At 36.4% G+C, this 21,060-nt stretch overlaps 1 protein-coding gene across 2 annotated transcripts; it reads left to right on the plus strand.

Moving 5' to 3' along the window:
• Nucleotides 1-1,653: 1,653 nt before the first annotated feature.
• On the plus strand, nucleotides 1,654-12,161 carry LOC105059026 (DEAD-box ATP-dependent RNA helicase 8). 2 transcript variants are annotated; one of them, XM_029260226.2, is made up of 11 exons: nucleotides 1,654-1,776; nucleotides 1,886-2,326; nucleotides 3,442-3,502; nucleotides 5,982-6,216; nucleotides 6,500-6,738; nucleotides 7,526-7,777; nucleotides 7,869-8,049; nucleotides 10,024-10,112; nucleotides 10,431-10,504; nucleotides 10,615-10,774; nucleotides 12,039-12,161. In XM_029260226.2, exons 2-10 carry the CDS (start codon nucleotides 2,064-2,066, stop codon nucleotides 10,691-10,693), a joined length of 1,473 nt encoding a protein of 490 aa, XP_029116059.1. In that variant the 5' UTR covers nucleotides 1,654-1,776; nucleotides 1,886-2,063; the 3' UTR covers nucleotides 10,694-10,774; nucleotides 12,039-12,161. The 2 variants fall into 2 exon arrangements, with proteins under 2 accessions (XP_029116059.1, XP_010940461.1); XM_010942159.4 differs by lacking the exon at nucleotides 12,039-12,161 and adding an exon at nucleotides 11,066-11,544.
• Nucleotides 12,162-21,060: the final 8,899 nt, after the last annotated feature.

Raw genomic sequence — 21,060 nt, forward strand, 5'->3', positions numbered from 1 at the left:
TTTGATATAAATCTGAATTTTTGCGAGTTACTTTGAAAAATCTACAAAAAGGAACTTCTAGAATTTGAGGGGTTGAATTATATATTTTCCTACTCATAAAAGACACTCTAGATCGTATATGCAATTATATTGGAAAGTACATGAAGAAATCTACAGTGCAAATGCTTTTTGATGCAAAAATAGAATGAAAGAGAGTTTCTCTTACTATTTATTTCTTTGAAATACTTAAAAATTATGTGGGGGAGAGTTTTTAGACATGAATAGCTTTTAAAAAACTCAGACAAAATGGAGAAGAGAGAGGGAGAAATTATATGTCAGTTTTCTACTCTCTCCCAACTATTTTCTCTAATATTTAAATTTTAGATAATCTTGATCAAGCTAGCCTATTATGGGTGGTTCAACCAGATTCAAATCTAGCACTCAATTAGAAAAAAATATAAAAAATACATATATGAAAAAGAAATGTGCCATATATATTCTGAAGGTTAATTAGAATTGTGAAGCTGAAATCTAAGAATGCGATTGATGATCCCTAGCTATTTGGGAATGAAGACTAGAAGATTGTCACATTATTAAGCCTTTGATTCAAAAACAACCTATTTGACTAGTTTTTATTTTCTAAATGCTTCCGTGAGTAGCTTATGGCTCTGAATATTATACAACATTCCATTTCCTTCATATATCCGAAGAAAAAGAGAATTTATTTAAGTCTTGATCATGCGATAAAGATCATCAACTATTTTCTAAATTGCCAAACAGAATGGCTTAACGAAACCAAGAGAATATTAATAAACTTAGGATGGATTAGGATCAACAATAGCATGAGCTAATAGAAAAGATTTTCCTATACTGGCCATTGAAAATGAAAACTAGAAATTAGAAAAAAAAATATACTAATGAAAGTTCTAACGTGTAATCATTTTAATAATTTTTTTTTAAATTATAAATTCAGGAGTGTTTGTGCAAACAGAGCCGGTCTTCCTTGTCCTGATCTCTTTCATCTTGGCATGTCCTGGTTGTCCCTTTTTTTTAATATTTCCCGCACGGTGGAACCACCTAGTTTTTCCTTTAAGAAAAGAACTATAGTGCTAATTACGTAGGTCCAACCTAATTAGTACTAGTTACTGCATGATAATTGTGATAAGTCATATTGTACCAAAAAAATTGTGATAAGCCATGTTAAAGAACTTAGCCTAAAAGTCATCTTAAGAAAATGATTGGGTATTAGATTATGTGGTTTTATGAATGATACGGTCAATGGTTGGTAAGCTGTTTTATGTTTTTCTAAGCTTCCTCACCCAAAGCTGGATCTGTTACAGGTCTTATAAATGCTTTATAAACATACTTCTTACGCAAGGAAAGTTTCTTCTGACGTCCAGACGGCGGACATGTCCTTTGCGTTGTTTTTTCCTGGGAATGTTCTGCTAACAAAGAAAATCTATGGGGGCCGCGAAAGCATTTGCCAGCTATGCACTCCACTGGCTTATTCGAGCCACGTGGCGCGCATCCAGATGCATCAGATAATTTCCATGTTCAAAATGTTGTCGGTGTTCCGGCCAACCGATGGCTGTCAGGGCGTGAAATATCACAAAATCGACGTGACAATATCACTTCCCCTCCACTATAAATAGAGGCCGGATCCTCACGTAGGCCGAGGGTTTTTCGGTCATTCAGCCGCCCTTTTTGCTTCCTGATGCCCTAAATTTCACGCACGCTCGCAGGAAAGGGAACAAACTCGCCCATTTCTTTCCCCCTTGTTTTTTCTTCTCAAATCAGGTATGAATTTTTTTCTCTCGAATCCAAATTGTCGCGCTTCTCTTTTCATTCGAAGAAAAATGGCGTTTGCTGATCTTTTTCTCGCCTCCGATCCTTCGAACCGCCTCAGATCCCACGCCTCCTCGCGCCTCTACGGAGTAGGGTTCGAAACATCCTCCGATCAGCGCCGGGATACCCTCGTATCCAGCTAATCTCGTCCCGATTTGAGCGTTTTCTTTTTCGGATCGAACCCTAAATCTTCGTTTTGCGTGTTCTTGATTGCGTCGGGCGGTCGATTTGGAGCAGTGATGAATCCGCGAGGAAGATATCCTCCCGGCATCGGCAACGGTGGTGGGGGGAACTATGGAGCTAACTCTAATTACTATGAGAGAAATCCCCAGCTGCAGCAGCACTATATTCCGAGGAATCAAATACAGAGCCACCAGAATCAGCAATTCCAACAGCAACAGCAACAACAGCAGCAATGGTTGAGAAGGAATCAAATGGGAAGCAATTCTGGCAGCAGCGCGGCAGCTGCAAAATCTGTTCAACCTGATGCCGTTGATTCCAGGTATGAAGAAAGAAAAACCAGAGCTTTTGTTTAATCTTACACATTCTTTATTCGCGATTGCTTTTATATGGAGAAGTTGGATCATGTTATTAACTTAGGTTTTCATACGATGTAAGGCTTTGAAGATGTTATTATCGCATTTTAGACACCGGCTTGTATGATATCTTTGTTGTATTCTTTCCTGATTCGGGCATGCCAAATGTCATTAGAAATATGGGGCAGTTGTAATAATATACTGTGAAGCCAACTTGAGCATAACTCTTCAAAGCGAGCATTCTGGCAGCGTATGATTATTTACATCGGTTGAATCATGGTTTGAGATTTTGTCTGAAATTCCAAGACTGTAACCCAAATTTATGGTTTCAGCCTGAATTTTATCTGGAATTAGGGTTGGTTTCTGAGTTTGCTATGATTTACTACCTTATACAGCAAACTTTAATGTATATATCGGTTTGTTCTAGTTATTTTAATTCCTTAGACTTGTAAATGGGGGAGTATGACTTCTAAAATAATCTTGAACTTTGCAAGTTTTGAAAAAATTTGGCAGCATTTTGATGTTAAATTCTTTTCATATTTAGAGTAAAAGTAAATTCTTTGAGATTAACTTCGATGTCCGAGACCTCAAGTTCAAAGTCATTTTTTTTAATTCTGTGTTGGATTGTGAAGGGTGTAGTGCATTCTAAACATGACCTTTTGAAATGATAAATCATATTTTAAAAATGATGCCTAATTTATTCTTACTGACCGATTTCACTTTTCCTCAGCTCTTTTTTTTCTTATTTTTTAGTTGACTTTTTCTTTAAAAATCTTTAAAATTTCAACTCGGTTTGCTGAGACTGTAGCAAAACTATTGAAACTTCCAAACTGAAACTTATTGCTTTCAACTGAATCTGAAAACAAAACCAAGTTTCAATTTTTTTTTTAGCCTTTTGGATTAAGCTGAACCTTGCTTTGAACCCACCATGTTTGTACAGGCATTGTTAACCTTCAAGTGTCTGTTTGCTTAGATTTGGTTGTATTGACTGTTTATGATTTTTTATGTCATACTCATATTATCAAATTGACCTTTTTTTTTAACCTTCTTTTCTGTTATTCTTTCTTTCTGATGTTTTTAGTTCTCAAGATTGGAAGGCACAGTTGAAGATACCACCACCTGACACACGTTACAAGACTGAGGTATGTACTTCAACTCTGCTATGACATGCCTATGCTGAGAAATTGTACTGGTCAATTTTAGATATTTTTTGATGCTAGAGAGATATCACGAGTTCTTATCCATGTGAGCTTTTGCCTCTTTTTTTTTTTTTTTGGACACAAATCAATATGTTGCTCTCATTTTTGCTGTTCCATTTGTTGAGCCTGGTTATAATGTGCATTTTGTAAATTTCATTTTTAATCATTACATTGTCAACCATTTAAGTTCTCATGTGCCTGTTTATTGTGCTTCTGATGTGCTCTATGAGAGGAGATTTTTGACAGGAACTGTTATTCGAATTTGTCTTTTTTATAGGCATTTACTGACATTTATTTTGGCAAGCACCTTGACAAATGACATAATTGCTCTTTGTAGTTCAAAATATTCTATCAATAAGCCTTTCTCTGTCTACATGCCTATCCTACCCCTCTATTATGATTAAACTTATTATTCACGGGGGTTGCCTAAGACACCTGTTTATTATTTTAGGAAATGCTACACGCTTCCCATTTAACTGACCAAAAAAGGCACAGACAACAAAAAGCTGAAAGAAGCTAGTGCAACACATTTATGAGGTATAAATTTATTAGCATGGATTTAAAAGTAGATTTCTAGGCAAACGTATGAATTGTTGGCAATATTTTAGTCACTGCACATGGGTTTAGTTCAGTAGTTAGGCATATCATATTAATGGATTCCAACAGCCACATGCTAGGATCAGGACAAGACGTTGGAATAGGAGGAATGACACTGAGTTTTAACAGGTCAAATCCTTGTCTTCTTTGGTGTTTTCTCATCCTCTTCGGACTAGTGGACCATGGAATGGTCAGGGTTTGTTTTGTAATCATAGCCAAAAAGAAATGCGGAACTGGGGTTTCGCACAAACCTTGGATGAACTTAAAAAGACAACTACAGAGGATTTCCATGAAATCATTTTAATATTTCATGAGTATTTTAGGCCTCCATGTTTGAAATTATTTTATATCATATTCCCCTTTCCTTAAAGCCCTTCATTGGCAATTTGATGGTATCAACTTATTTGATCATAGTTTAAGCTTTTGTAGTGGGTGGTTGCCTCTAGTATAGCTATCTAAGACACCCACACATACAAGCTTGAATGACCATGAGGCCACCTCATTGGTGATGGGAAGTGGCCGATACACTTCTTCCTTGGAGCACATGCGAGATTTTGAGGGATTGTAGATAAGCTCTTCTCTATATAGTTGATACTGAATATTTAATTTGAATGTTGATTTTTTGAGTGCTAATTGCTTCCAGTACTTTTTGTGAAGGTAACCTGCAGGAGAAATATGTCTATGAAACAACTATAACCATAAGATATTGGAAGAAGGGGCCACCTTACGACATGAAGTTGAAAGATTTTGAGTTTATTCAAGGATAGCATTATAATGAAAGATGAGAATAAAGGTTCAAGGGAGGGCAATGTGCCTGGGTACAAATGTGTGGGTTATATTGAGATTGCTAAAAAGGAAAGGAATCTGTTGCTTCTTCTGATGGTTTGAATATCCATTTCTCCTAGGAGGTTACCAGAGGCTTATAAGCTGCATCGGTCCCTCTTTAGGCACTAGATCCTTGTCTTATTCTCGTTATATTTCCCACAGCTGTTCTCCAATTTTCAGTGCCTTGACAATTTTTTTCTCTCATCCTCTTAAACCTGACCACTTCCTGTCCATTATTAAGTACTTGTTAATGCTACAAAGTACAAAAAGTTAACCTGCCATGATAGCGTAGCCTGATGTAAGACATTGCCTGTCAATCAACTTAAAGAAAATGTGTTGCAATTTTAATGAATATGTATATGTAGATGCTTGGATTCATGCACTCACTTATGGATGTTATCTGTTGGATTTCCCCCTTAATTTGTAAGCGGATTTTTTGTTCTTATAATTCTTAGATCTAGGAAAGGTTGAATTTATTGTTTGTATTTTAAATGGCCAATACATTTATGTTTAAGTTTTCTTTTGGCCTTTGTTTTTGAATATGTTGATAGTAGCATTCTGTATTTTTGATAAAATTTTATGTACTAATTCCCTTTTTTTGGTAAAAAATATGGCTTTTTTACATGGTTAGCAGCAATTTTAAAAATATAGCTTCCACTTTTTTCCTTAATAAACCTTTTTTGTTTTATTGAAGGTTGTCAACAATTCATTCTGCAAAGGAAAGCTTGAAATGAGGCCTAACTTTTTTTTTTTTTTATAATAACAATGATTTTTTTTGAAGTCCTTTGCCTTTGCTTGTAATCTTGTTCATTGGTGTGGTCTAAGCATGTTAATGTAGATCTGTTTGTTTAAGTCTCTGACTTTTCAGTGGGGCTTGTCAATATCCAATTATAAATGAATGCTGGGATGGCCAAAAGTCATTATAGATTAGATCTATTTTAAGATGTGTATGTTGATTTAAAGCATGCATGTGGACAAATAATTTACTATATATGTGCAGGATGTTACTGGAACTAAAGGAAATGAATTTGAAGACTATTTTCTGAAACGGGAGCTGCTTATGGGGATATATGAAAAGGGATTTGAGAGACCTTCTCCTATTCAGGAAGAAAGCATTCCAATTGCATTAACTGGCAGTGATATTCTTGCCAGAGCTAAAAACGGGACTGGGAAAACAGCTGCTTTTTGCATTCCTGCGCTGGAAAAAATTGATCAAGATTATAATGTCATTCAAGGTTTGCTTTTTTTGCACATATGATACCATTGGTAAATTTTGCTCGATGACAGCATAATCTGATTGCTTGCATTTGATGTGCACTACTTTGTTAGATACATCATATCTGCTACTATCATATTTTGCCTCTCATGTCTGATTGTGCATGCTTCTATTGTTTCACTTTCTTCGACTAGTGGAAAAATTAATTATGGATTTTCAGTTGCACCTGTGTGTTACTGCAAATGATTGTATACCTTCATATATTTTATGTACCTGCTTATTGAATACTTTGTGATGTTCAGTTGTTATATTGGTTCCCACTCGAGAATTAGCACTTCAGACATCGCAAGTTTGCAAGGAACTTGGAAAATATTTGGAGATTCAAGTTATGGTCACTACTGGAGGAACCAGCTTGAAAGATGACATTATGCGTTTGTACCAGCCTGTACATTTACTTGTTGGAACCCCAGGTCGCATACTTGATCTCGCAAAAAAAGGTGTTTGCATTCTGAAGGATTGCGCAATGCTCATTATGGATGAGGTATTTAGCTTGCAGCAATTTTATTTAAGTTTTTGTGCATCAACTTGGATGATTTAGTTGTCTCCATATAAATCATGCATTTCTGTAAGTCGTTCATAAATTTGCATGCATTTTTCCTTTCTCCCACCTTTTTAAGAGTTTTCAGCTTGCTATATGACTCTGGATCCTTCCGCAAACATATTTGACTACTCTAGGGATTTTCAATGTGATATATCCGTCTTTGTTAATTTACATCTGAGTAGTTATAGTGATTTCATGATCTTACTATTATAGGCTCAGTAGAGTTTCAAGTTAATATCTGAGTTGAGTATGTCAACATCAGCTTTTGTTCAAGGCCTGGAAACTCTCTCGAACCAAATGATAAAATGTATCACTAGTGAACATAAATGGCATCTTCCTAGGCAGTGTGCTACTTAGAACATGGGACATGCGGATTTTGCTTTAGTAATTGTGAGGGTTGCTTGAGAGTTTTGTAGATAATATTCTGATTCAGATTTTTTTTTTGTGATATGTCTTTCAAAATACAGTTTGTTATTGTATATCATAATTGCATTGCTAACATGCTATTTGTTGGCCCTCACTTTGATGGGATAGGATTTGTTGTTTGTTGTTTGATCATCTGTTTGTTGGTGTATTCATATTTTCTTATGGTGTTCATTTCATAGTGTGTTGAAGTTCAGAGGTTCGAAAGAAAAAAAAAAGAAGAAAGCTGCACTCAAGATGTATAATGCATGTGTTATGTTTTTCTGGGCTTCTGATAACAGATATTTTTGGTTTTTGGTCACAGGCAGACAAACTTCTATCTCCAGAGTTTCAGCCTTCGATAGAACAGCTGATATGTTTTCTTCCTGCAAATCGGCAGATATTAATGTTTTCGGCAACATTTCCTGTAACAGTGAAGCAATTTAAAGACCGATATCTGCCAAAACCTTATATAATTAATCTTATGGACGAACTTACTCTAAAGGGAATAACACAATATTATGCTTTTGTAGAAGAAAGACAAAAGGTTCACTGTCTCAATACCCTTTTCTCAAAGGTTTGGCTTTTACTATTGCAGTGATCATCCATTTTTGATATTATATTTTCTTTTCTGTGAATATGATGGATTAATGTGCTTCATTTTCCAGCTTCAAATAAACCAATCTATCATATTCTGCAATTCGGTTAATCGGGTAGAACTATTGGCAAAGAAAATCACGGAGCTTGGTTATTCCTGCTTTTACATTCATGCTAAGATGTTGCAAGACCATCGGAATCGAGTCTTTCATGACTTTCGTAATGGTGCATGCAGGAATCTCGTTTGTACAGGTACAGTATCATTTTCCTGGGACTTCTATGCACCGAACGTACCATCTTTAAATGCTGTTAGTCTTGTTAAAGCTTTTGTCAGAACTGTGGCTGCTCCTTTATATTTTTTTGTACCTAATGTTAGTGTTTGGATGAGTTTTAGATGTGATCTAAGGTCGCTGTAAACATGATCGAAGAGCTAGAACCAAATTAGGGGAAAAAGATGATTAGCTAAGAATTGATGTCATCGATTAGAGGGTGTAGGATTCTTTTCTCAGTGATTTAACTTATCAGAAACAGACACCCATGCGCACACTGTTATCTTCTATGGAGAGCCTTCATGATGAGAAATTATATGGGAACCATGAGAATTTCATCAAATACTGAATCAAATGTGAGCTTTGCTTCATGTGAATATAAAGACTTTGAAAGCAGTTCTCTTCTCTTAAACATATTGGAGTTGATATTTGGCTAACCTAAAATTAACTAAACGTGGTCTTCTTTAGATGCCCTTAACTTCACGTGAGTGAAGAACTCATGACTCAACTTGCATGACTAACTATTTTACATGACAGCCTGACAAGAACTATCGTGACTGCATAAAAACTCCCTAGCTGATCTTTAAAAGGACATACCTGAAAATTCAACACATCAATTATAATTAATATTAATAAACCTATTTACCTTAGATTCTTACTAGTTAGGAACTTGGGTCAAGCCTTGATGGTTATGTTACTCTTGTCGCTGACCATGTTCCCCAAACTCCAGCTATGCAATTATAGGATGAACTAGGCTTTTTCATCTATGATGTTTCACATTGTGTGATTGCATGGAGCTGATTCACCTTTTATTACATGGAATTGTGATTGCTATCAAATATGATAACTTTGGAACTTCGTCACATGTAGGCCATCGGTTGTTCCACGAGACTGACATAAGCGTTTTAACAAACTTTATGTTTACTTCTTATCATCCCTCTTTTCATAATTGTTGCCATCACATCTCTCTTTAGGGACAAAAATAAATGGTACCAAAAAGCTTCATCTGGCTCCTTGAATTGTCAAAACTTTTCAGGTATCTAGGATGAGTTTCCTTCATAGAGGTAGTGACCTTCGGTGTTATTTTGGAGGCATGTTTTTTAGGAATTTGGAGATTTTAGATATTCAAGTAACGTCATGTGAGTCTTTTAATGAAGTCCAATTCAATCTCGGTTCATAGAGGTGAATGGAAGGGCCATTCCAAATAAAAAATAGTACTTCATGTGTTAATCTGAGACTTTTTAAAGTAGAGGAGGTCCAAGTGTAACTCGGGCGAAGTACAGGGGTGAAACTGTATTTTTCCCTTGATTTTATTAGAAGCATTTTAAGCAATGAGTTAAATGGTTTATTAGTGAGATTAGGGGTCTGTTTGGATAATTTTGTGCAATTTAGCAGGATTAACAGGACCACAGGCTGGACTAGGCCTGTTATTCACAGAATTGACAGGAATACCTTTGGAGGGGGCTGGCCAGAACACTCAGGTCTTTTTTTTTTTCTTTCTCCCTGCAGGAATGGGTTGGGAGAGATTCAGTTGACATGCGTTGGGCCAGGCCTCGTAATTCTGTGGTACTGGAAATCCAGTTTCAAATCCTGAGGATCTAGCAGGATTATTCAAACAGGCCCTTAGAAGGGAGAGGTTACCTATGAACATGCTTGCGCTTCCTAAATCACCTTGTTATGGGCATGGCTCCTTTTTGTGGGGTTTTTATTGTCAATAATATCTCAATTCTGGAAAGTTTGTTTTAATTTTGGTGTTCTAGTATGTCTTATCTGCTCTATTGGATTCAAATTGTCTTCTCACGAAAGCTTGAGGCATCATAAATTCTTGCAGCTTCTTAAAATGGAAGCAGATAACTCTGTAACTCAATTGCGTGGTTGTTGGTAACATGTGATTGTGTATATGTAATTGGTGAACAATTTACCTTTTTCTTAACATGACAGGTTTTGCCTTTTGCAGATCTTTTTACAAGGGGTATTGACATTCAAGCTGTTAACGTTGTTATCAACTTTGATTTTCCCAAGAACTCTGAGACATATCTCCACCGGGTAAGGTGTTTAAACAGATGCATATCTGTATTTCAACCTAATAGGGAAATGTGGTTTTGCTGGCTGAGGTGTCTCTGTTAAACTAAATAAGTTGGTTTTGATCATCCAGTCTTTTGAGCTTGTTGGTTTATGTAAAGAGGTGCCTCAACTAAATGAAGTACATATTGATTGTTTTTGATGTGGACTGCTAGCTTGCACCCTTTTATCCCATAGAATTGATGTCCGTACCAGCTTTATGGAACAGGAAGTTATTCTCATATTGCTGATTTATGTTCCCTACCTTGTATTCTAAAATGTCCCTCTGCTTGACATTCTCAGGTTGGGCGTTCAGGAAGGTTTGGTCACCTTGGTTTAGCAGTTAACCTGATCACATATGAGGATCGTTTCAACTTGTAAGCATGATCCTCTTTAATGGTCCAGATGCTTGCACCTCTCTCTCTCCTCCCCCCCCCCCTCTCCCCCAGTTTCTGGTGTAATGCATGGAAGATGCATTAACTTGCAGGTATAGGATTGAGCAAGAACTTGGAACTGAGATAAAGCAGATTCCTCCTCAGATAGATCAGGCTATCTACTGCAGATGATCCATGATAATTATGTTCGGCATCCTTGGAATTGGCGGATGATTAGAAGACCTTTTTCGCCTGTGTATATTGTCTTATCATGTAAGTGATTCGACAACCCTTTGCTTGAATCTTGCATGATCTTGTACTGTTGGCTGAATGGAATTCTGTGGTGTATTATGACATGTTTGGGTAAAGTGTAACTTAATTTTGCTTGCCTGGTAATTGATTGTTCATAAAACACCACCACCCCCATCCCTTACTCCCTGAAACAAAGTAATAAAAGCCAATAAATTGCTTGCATGATCATTTTCTTGAATATTCTTTAAAGCAGTTGTTTTATTTTCCTTTACCCTTTGTGTTCTGATATTTTCTCTTTGGATCTGTACACAGGACTGGTTAACCCTTAATGACACTTATTTTGCATTTGATGGGCCATTTGTCAAAACCTGGTAGTGGGTTTAAAACTTTAGGCGGACACTGTATGGTAATTCCTGTTGTATGTCACTTGTTGATGTTCGAACTTCTGGTCTCAGACCTCGGTCGTTGATTCTAACAAGTGATACATAAGTAGATACTTTGCGGTCCTGGATACTTGCTTCTGTCGAGGTACTTTTGACTTGGCTATTTTTTGTCTCATCCTCTTAAAGGTGCATTTCTTGCAGACACTTCCAGGTGTTGCATAGCTTGATGCCATTGAATGCAAGAACCGAAGCTTTTGATTTAGGGCCTGTATATTTGTGTTTGCTGAAAATTTGTGGTCTCAAATTTGCTGTTTTAACTTATTAAACTTGTTATCTGTAGAAGACTCCATTCTCTGTCTTTCTTTACTCTTAAAGTATCCTTTTAGTTTATGTCAATCACCTTCAATATGGGTTGCTGTCATGGTCATGTTTATTGCTGTTTAGCTAGAATGCAGTGAAGCATAGAACTCTGATAAACTGAGGTATCTGCCTGAGATGAACATTTAGAGGCTTCTACCTTCTTGACCCAGGTGCTAGCTGGACAGCGAAACTATAGAAGTTTCTATTCCTGCTTGCCAATCAAGAATATGTTTATAAGCAAACTATGCATTGGGATTTGAGAATTTGGTGGCTCACCATAATGAAACTGACTAACGATGCAATATCAGATTATAGGCTTGACCATCAACAGGTATTAAAGAGCTGGCCCTTGTTTGCTTTGCCCTTGTCAAAGCAGTGCTCCTGAATCTGATGCATGGCTCGGTTGTATATTAGTTGTTTAATTATGCTGGTAGCTGCTGTTTGTGCATCAGAACATCTGTTCTTTTAGGATTTGGTCGGTTGATATTGGATTAGGCACTTTGTGATGCTTGTTCAACTAAAAGCAGTAAATTTTATCTCAGGTTTGTGGAGATTCTTATGGGTGGACTTCAGCTAATGAATGATGATTGGTTGGTGGGGGCTTGAATGGGCTGATCGCCGACTTATTGCACCTTTAGATTTGTATTTACTCTTTGCTGGGATCAGAAGCCTCAGTTACAATCTCATATACACCAAGAAGCATCAGCAATAGCGAGGTACAATGGAGTGTTGGCGAAGTCTGTACCCCATAATGTGGGATGGTGTAATTGAATAGCACGATAAGCCAACAAATCTGCTGGTTGGTTCGATTCATGAGAGTCGGGAACCTGGAAGGATTGTAGAGAACCCGAGTCAGTGGGAAATTTGAAAGGATTGTAAAGAACCAGTCGGTGGATTTGTTGGAAGGAAAGGATGAGAAAAGTGCGTCAGGGTCTGCCTTCCAGAGAAGGGTGTTACCCAACAGGAATCCAGCTGCCTGTAAGTTAACCTTGTGGCAGGAGCCGAGTCTCTCTGGAGGGGAAAGAGAGTAAGCAAGAAGAGTCCTTCCAAGAACAGCCCGTCCAAGATGTCTGCTGATGAAGCTGGAGAGACCCCGAGGGGTTGGGTGGGGGTAAAACCACAACCCCGTCTGGTGTGTCCCAATATTCATTTGCTAGCAAAATATCTCTATCTCGGCTTGCTTATATATATATTCTCTGAAACAATGCTTGGTCTGGCTAGCTTACCAAAGCACATAGCCTAGATTAAAAAAGAATAATAAAAAAAAGCTACACGCTGATTTACGTTGCTGCTGTAAAACGATTGCAGCTTGAGGGTAATAAGAATGGAATTACCACAGAAATCTTCTGTTTTCTTTCCGGCAAGAAGACAATTCAATTTTTCGTTCCTGTAATCTTCCGTATTCTCTATTCTCTATGCTTTGTCTGCTTCCTTCTTAGTCAATGAAAAAGTGAAAGTATCCTATAAGTCAGTCCCAAACCAACCATCCTAACTTAAAAGCAGCGCATGGGAATAACGCGACCATGCATACCCCATTGTACGAATATCAAGATTCTAGAACTATTCATTCAGATGGAAGATCTATAGTGAAAACATAAGTAATTAATGGGAATTAGGCGACGTTATTTCACTCTTGTTGGAACTGAGTGGTTGAGGTGTGAGGTAGGGGTTCCGCGGGCAATCAAACCTACGAGGAGAAAGAGGTCTGTAATCTTCTGTTTTCTTACAACAGATTGTTCGGGTACTGAACCTCGGAACAACATTCCTCACGTCAACGATTAATTAGAATCAGGCACAAATGACGGACGTCAGAGATGACATGGATGGGGTGGAGCTAGGAGGAGAAGAAAAAGAAAAAACCAAAAGCACTCCAGGAGCAATGAGAGATGAAGTGTTGATTCTTCTCGGAGAGGCACTTACGCATGTCGGTAGAGCTGCATCCTCGAAGGTGTCGTTATATGACATGACAAAAATTTTACCTTTCATTGATGTTGTTTAAAATATGGCTTTTGCTCCCTTAGTTTATGGGCGGGCTGATATTAACTAATGGAAAGGCCATTTCGATCATTTGAAAATAAAAACCGGACAATGGCTATGGCAGCTTCAAGAATAATTAGATTGACACAGGAGATAAGAATCGAGCACTCGGAGACTGTAACACCCCGGCCCAAAATCAGCCACAGCCCAAACCAAAAAAAAAAAAAAGGAAAGAAACAGGGGAGAAGACTTCCGAAGGGAGTCTTCTTCCTCCGTTCACCGGCTCCTAATCGGAGTCGGAGACAAGCTTCCTCCGGTCCTATTTAAGGAGGAGATCCCTCATCTCTCCTTTCCATCGAAAATCCCGAGGTAAAACGGCGGCAATCGCCGGAAATTCCTCACGGAGACCCATCACTATGACGTCCAATTTCTCGCCGGAAAAGCTTCGCCGGCGACGGAGGTAAGCCTCTTCCCCTTTCTCTCTCCTTTCCCTTCCCGTGCCGGTGTGCACGCTCGTCGGCGATCGGAGTCGTCGGATTTTGTTGTGGAAGAATCTTTTTTTTTGTCGTTTTTCTGTCGCCGGTGGTCACCGCCGACTACCGGTTTGGCCGCCTCTTGCCGTCGGATCACCTCTCCTTCGGCCACCGACCATTCCCACGCCGGCTGCGCCGCCGGCCGGCCAACCATGGAGGGGATCAAAGATCCCCTGTTTCGGTCAAAAACAAGCCACGGGAAGAAAAGAAAAGAAGGAAGAAGAAGAAGAAGAAAAGAAAAGAAAAGAAAAAGGAAAAAAAAGAAAAAAAAAAGAAAAAAAAGGAAAAATAAAAAGAAAAATAAAAAGAGAAAGAGAAAAATAAAAATAAAATAAAATAAAAAGAAGAAGAAGAAAGAAAAAATGTTCTCTCTCTCCTCTCTCTACCTTCTCTCTCCAATTTCTATCTCTAGATTCTCTCTCTATTTTCTCCCTCTAGATCTCTCTCTTTTTGTGAATTTTATCTCTCTAGAATCTTTCTCTACTCTCTTTTTCTGATTTCATCACAGGCCCTAGGATAAATTTGAAATAAAAATATGATGATTTGAGATTGCTTCGAAATTTGTGCGGTAGATCTGATCCCAGTCTGATCCTATTCGAAATTGTAACACTTGATTCATTTTAAGTCACCCTGATAGGACTTCTGATGATCTCGATCATGAGTGCCTCATCGAAAGGATACGAAGGTTTCTTTCTCTATTTTCTCTCTCTACTTTCTCTCTCTAGAATTTCTCTCTCTTCATGGATTTTCTCTCTCTAGAAGTCTTATGGATCAGTGGAGGATCCAGATACTTAGATAAATCCTAATTTTGATTAATCCTAAGAGAGGTCCTCGATTTGTGTTATTAAGATCGATTATCGGTAATTTTCTCTATATATGATTTTTATATTTGATCAGGGTTATGAAGAGATGATTGTCTGCATATGATATCGAGTGGAATATTTTGTTAAAAAAATTTATAAGTCAAAAAAAGAACATTGATTTCTGTGCTTGGATCAGTCACCGGTAAAGGTAAGAATCCCTGTATATGATCATTATTATATATATATGCTATTTTACTGTTGGTCTTGCATCGTTGGTTTTACATCATCGAATTTGAGATCGATGAATTTATTATACCTGAGATACTGTTATTTGATTTTGAGCATTAGTATGTTATGTCAATATATATATGTATCAGAGATTGATGGCGTGATTATATGGATATGACATATCTGAATTGATCATAATGTAAGACAGAATTGATTTGATGAAATCAATACATAATGATTAAATGAAAAAGAAAAAGATGTATGGTATGGACTAGTCTTGTCATGTGGAACAGTCCGCCAGGAGCTTATGCCGGGGATAGCCCCCACTGGCTTACAGGTGGATCAGCCGGTCAGGAGCTCATGTCTGGGACAGCCCGCCAAGAGCTTATGCCTGGGACAGCCTCTCACGGGCTTTGGTACGTGGGACAGCCGGCCAGGAGCTCATCCTGGAACAGTCTTGAAAGACTTTTTAAGTGGATTCGATCCGGATGATGACTGAGGTATAGAATTGGATAGTCCAGAACCAGAAAGAAAATGTTAAAAATCATGTGATTATGAAAGGAGAAATGAAAGATAAGACATGAAATAATTGTTGAACAAAAGTGTTTTACCTGTTAACATATAATGATGCATCTATTTTAACAAGACAGAAAATTTATGGATGTTTGCATTATTCTGGACATTGAACATGAGATTTTATATTTTATTGCTTATCCTTATTTTCAGACTTTATTACTATATCAGTGTGATATGGGAATTCTTACTGGGCTGTAAAGCTCACACCCCTTCATCTTTCTTTTTCTTCTCAGAGTTACAAGATGCTTATGATTGGCTATGGTCTGGATTTACGGGTGAGCAGAAGGATAAATAAGAGTGTCATAGTATCTGATCAGAGAATTAAAGAAATTTAATTTGTACCTATACAAAATTTTACGAATTATTGCTGAAAAAAATTTATGGATGTTAAAGTTGTAACGATTTAATTTGGCCTTGCATATTCTTTAGGGCTTGCTCTAAGGAGTGTGCGGTCATCACGTATCCGACCCGGGTGTTGGGTTCGGGGCATGACAGAATGGTATCAGAGCTTAGGTTTGAGATCACCAGAGATTATAAAGCGATATTAAAACTTTATATAAGATCAGTAGGATGTGACAGAGTGGCATCTGAGCTTAGAACTTAGGTTACGTTCATTTGAAGACAATGATACAAGTGATTAGGATATGATAGAACAGTATTAGTACTCAGGTTTAAGGTCACTAGGGATTGCCATATAAGTGATATCAAAACTTTGAGATTATAATCAATAGAGTATGATAGATAATATCAGAGTTTAAGGTTATAATCATTAAGGATGTAATAGAATGATATTACAATTTAGGTTATGATCATCAAAAAATATGATTTATGTGGTATTTGAGTTTAAGGTTATAATTATTCAGAATTGTAACTTTAGCAAATATTTAAACTTAGGTTATGATCATGAGGAACATGATAGATATAAAAGAGGAGATTCAATATTTAGATTTCGAATCAATAGATATTAAGATGAAATTTATGTATAAGTGGCATATGATATCTATAATAGAATTGATGAGTTATATCTTAGATTTCAATTAGTAAGGTTGACCTAAGTATGAAAAGAGTTGACCTTGGATTGAAGTTGGAGGTATTGATAAGTTATATTGAGTATACTAGATGATTTTGGAATATAAAAACTTATATGATTAAAAGATCATGATTTTTTTAATTCCAATGATAATTGTCTGAACATTATGAATTTTGGACTTATCAAAGAAAGTTAATTAGGGTATGGTCTAAGAAGAAATTTCATCATATGAGAGAAAAATATTTTTGAACACTGAACCTATAAGAGGTCATATATGAAACTCAATCTTAGATAAAAAATATACTTGAATTTTATCATGAGAATATGAGATACACATTTTGGTGAAATCTTTGGTTACTCAAAATATAATGTTCTGAATAGGATTCCTTGATCCTTCAAGTTACATTGAATTTCAAGTCAAAAGCTTACTTTTCTAAGTGGATCAAAAGTATTTTGATATTGTTGTTAAATTAAAGAAGAAAATTTATTTTATCCGAGTATGATATACAGGTTATGATGAAATCTTTAATAATTCGTATTATTATCTTTGGATTAGATTTTTTTTTAATTTTTCTTGTGATTGTTGAAGATGGTGAAGTGTATTAATTATTCAAGTCAAAGTTTAGATTATTTTTTTAAATTGAACTAAGACATTTTGTTAGTGTTAAATTTTGAATAACTTATACAAGGGACAAGATTTTGTATGAATTTATTGATTAATATTAAGGATTGTGATAAAGAGAGATCTACAAGAAATAATCAAGTTGATTCTACTTAAGGATGTTGGCTTGAATTCTTCTAGTTTGTCAAGTTAGAATTAATTCTTTTAAAAAAAAAAAAGAAGATTGATTTAGAAATTATCTAAATGATTGTAAGATAAATCTAAGGTTAACTCCAATTGATTCTAGATATGTTGGATTCTTGAAGAGTGATGAAACTTATGCAATGATTTCAAACATAGAAAGTGAATCAAGATTTAATTTTTATATACTATACCCAAAGGTAGTAAAGATAAAGAAACTTAAAATTTTGCCCTAAGTCTTATATGAAATTTGAAGGTTAGATCTATCCTGAATTGGTCTAACATATGAGGATATTTTATCTTTGATAGCTTATATAATTTGATAAATTAAGGTCAGAGTGTGCAGCAAAAGTGTGGTAGATTAAATTGATTAGAAATATTAATCTTTAAAATCAAAAGATATTATGATGAAATATATTAGTTGCAAATAAGAAAAGATTTTATTGATAATGAAAGGATACTATAAATTTTGATCTAATCTGATCATAGCCGGATAATCTTGTCAGTAGGTTGCTTCATTGTAGATAATGCCAAGAAATTCTAGATATCTCAAGTTTATTAACAGCTTGATAGTTCTGATATTAGTTCAAACTTAGAATGTCTTGACATAGATCTCATATTTTTTTTTAAATTTAATATTGTTACTTGAACTGATATAGAAGATTGAGATTTTTTCTTAAGATGAGAGTCTATATATAAAATTTGTTGGAAGATCAAGTGAAGAAAGAAATCGATGATTGTGAAGAGTGCCCGATGTTTGATCTTTATTTATTTTTCTATCAAGGGTAGCCTGAGATAATTATAAATTTGAGTGGAATGTATTAGACAAATGGTGGTATATTAATAGAAGTCCAAAATATTACAGTTCTTCAAAAAGTTGAGAAATCAATAAGAAGGGATGAGTTTGAAATTTCAAATAATTTTGATTATAATAAGGTCATGAGAAATAAATAATATATAAGACATTATCGTAAGCTTGAGAATGACATGAAGAATGTATACTTTGAAATATATTTTAAACAACATAACTTAATTTCAAGAACGAAATTATTTGAAGGGGAGGAGAATGTAACACCCCGGTCCAAAATCAGCCACAGCCCAAACCAAAAAAAAAAAAAGGAAAGAAACAGGGGAGAAGACTCCCGAAGGGAGTCTTCTTCCTCCGTTCACCGGCTCCCAATCGGAGTCGGAGACAAGCTCCCTCCGGCCCTATTTAAGGAGGAGATGCCTCCTCTCTCATTTCCATCGAAAATTTCGGGGCAAAACGGCGGCAATCGTCGGAAATTTCTCACGGAGACCCATCACTGTGACGTCCAATTTCTCGTCAGAAAAGCTTCGCCGGCAACGGAGGTAAGCCTCCTCCCCTTCCTCTCTCCTTTTCCTTCCTTTCCGTGTCGATGTGCACGCTCGCCGGCGACCGGAGTCACCGAATTTTGTTGTGGAAGAATCTTTTTTTTTTGTCGTTTTTCCGTCGCCGGTGGTCACCGCCGACCACCGGTTTGGCCGCCTCTTGCCGTCGGATCACCTCTCCTTCGGCCACCGACCATTCCCACGTCGGCTGCGTCGCCGGCCGGCCAACCATGGAGGGGATCAAAGACCCCTGTTTCGGTCAAAAACAAGCCACGGGAAGAAAAGAAAAGAAGAAGGAAGAAGAAGAAGAAGAAAAGAAAAGAAAAGAAAAAGGAAAAAAAAGAAAAAAAAAGAAAAAAAAAAGGAAAAAAAAAGAAAAAGAAAAAGAGAAAGAGAAAAATAAAAATAAAATAAAATAAAAAGAAGAAGAAGAAAAAAAAAATTTTCTCTCTCTCCTCTCTCTACCTTCTCTCTCCAGTTTCTCTCTCTAGATTCTCTCTCTATTTTCTCTCTCTAGATCTTTCTCTCTTTTTGTGAATTTTATCTCTCTAGAATCTTTCTCTACTCTCTTTCTCTGATTTCATCACAGATCCTAGAATAAATTTGAAATAAAAATATGATGATTTGAGATTGCTCCGAAATTTATGCGGTAGATCTGATCCCAGTCCGATCCTATTCGAAATTGTAACACTTGATTCATTTTAAGTCACCCTGATAGGACCTCTGATGATCTCGATCATGAGTGCCTCATCGAAAGGATACGAAAGTTTCTCTCTCCACTTTCTCTCTCTAGAATTTTCTCTCTCTTCATGAATTTTCTCTCTCTAGAAGTCTTATGGATCAGTGGAGGATCCAGATACTTAGATAAATCCTAATTTTGATTAATCCTAAGAGAGGTCCTCGATTTGTATTATTAAGATCGATTATCGGTAATTTTCTCTATATATGATTTTTATATTTGATCAAGATTATGAAGAGATGATTGTCTGCATATGATATCGAGTGGAATATTTTGTTAAAAAAATTTATAAGTCAAAAAAAGAATATTGATTTCTGTACTTGGATCAGTCACCGGTAAAGGTAAGAATCCCTGTACATGATCATTATTATATATATGCTATTTTACTGTTGGTCTTGCATCGTTGGTTTTGCATCGTCGGATTTGAGATCGATGAATTTATTATACCTGAGATACTGTTATTTGATTTTGAGCATTAGTATGTTATGTCAATATATATATGTATCAGAGATTGATGGCATGATTATATGGATATGACATATCTGAATTGATCATAATGTAAGACAGAATTGATTTGATGAAATCAATACATAATGATTAAATGAAAAAGAAAGAGATGTATGGTATGAACTAGTCTTGTCATGTGGAACAGCCCGCCAGGAGCTTATGCCCGGGACAGCCCCCACTGGCTTACAGGTGGATCAGCCGGCCAGGAGCTCATGCCTGGGACAGCCCGCCAGGAGCTTATGCCTGGGACAGCCTCTCACGGGCTTTGGTACGTGGGACAGCCAGCCAAGAGCTCATCCTGGGACAGTCTTGAAAGGCTTTTTAAGTGGATTCGATCCGGATGATGACTGAGGTATAGAATTGGATAGTCCAGAACCAGAAAGAAAAGGTTAAAAATCATGTGATTATGAAAGGAGAAATGAAAGATAAGACATGAAATAATTGTTGAACAAAAGTGTTTTACCTGTTAACATATGATGATGCATCTATTTTAACAAGACAAAAAATTTATGGATGTTTGCATTATTCTGGACATTGAACATGAGATTTTATATTTTATTGCTTATTCTTATTTTCAGACTTTATTACTATATCAGTGTGATATGAGAATTCTTACTGGGCTGTAAAGCTCACACCCCTTCATCTTTCTTTTTCTTCTCAGAGTTACAAGATGCTTATGATTGACTATGACCTGGATTTACGGGTGAACAGAAGGATAAATAAGAGTGTCATAGTATCTGATCAGAGAATTAAAGAAATTTAATTTGTACCTATACAAAATTTTACGAATTATTACTAAAAAAAATTTATGGATGTTAAAGTTATAACGATTTAATTTGACCTTGCATATTCTTTAGGATTTGCTCTAAGGAGTATGCGGCCATCACATATCCGATCCGGGTATTGGGTTCGGGGCATGACAGAGATATCATGCTCGTATACTGTTGCATGTCATTATATTAACACGGCCGTAGACCTGAGGCATGCCTTTTACAACCAGCTACTTGAGAAATTTATGG

The sequence above is a fragment of the Elaeis guineensis genome, chromosome 16 (genome assembly GCF_000442705.2).
Source record: "Elaeis guineensis isolate ETL-2024a chromosome 16, EG11, whole genome shotgun sequence".
NCBI classification, from domain to species: Eukaryota; Viridiplantae; Streptophyta; class Magnoliopsida; order Arecales; family Arecaceae; genus Elaeis; species Elaeis guineensis.

What these genes read in the sequence shown, in the direction of transcription:
- LOC105059026 (XM_029260226.2), top strand. Translation starts at nt 2,064, where the DNA reads ATGAATCCGCGAGGAAGATATCCTCCCGGCATCGGCAACGGTGGTGGG. An exon ending in TCAATACCCTTTTCTCAAAG is followed by an intron (nt 7,778 to 7,868) that starts GTTTGGCTTTTA and finishes TTCATTTTCCAG; the next exon opens with CTTCAAATAAACCAATCTAT. An exon ending in CAGGAATCTCGTTTGTACAG is followed by an intron (nt 8,050 to 10,023) that starts GTACAGTATCAT and finishes TGCCTTTTGCAG; the next exon opens with ATCTTTTTACAAGGGGTATT.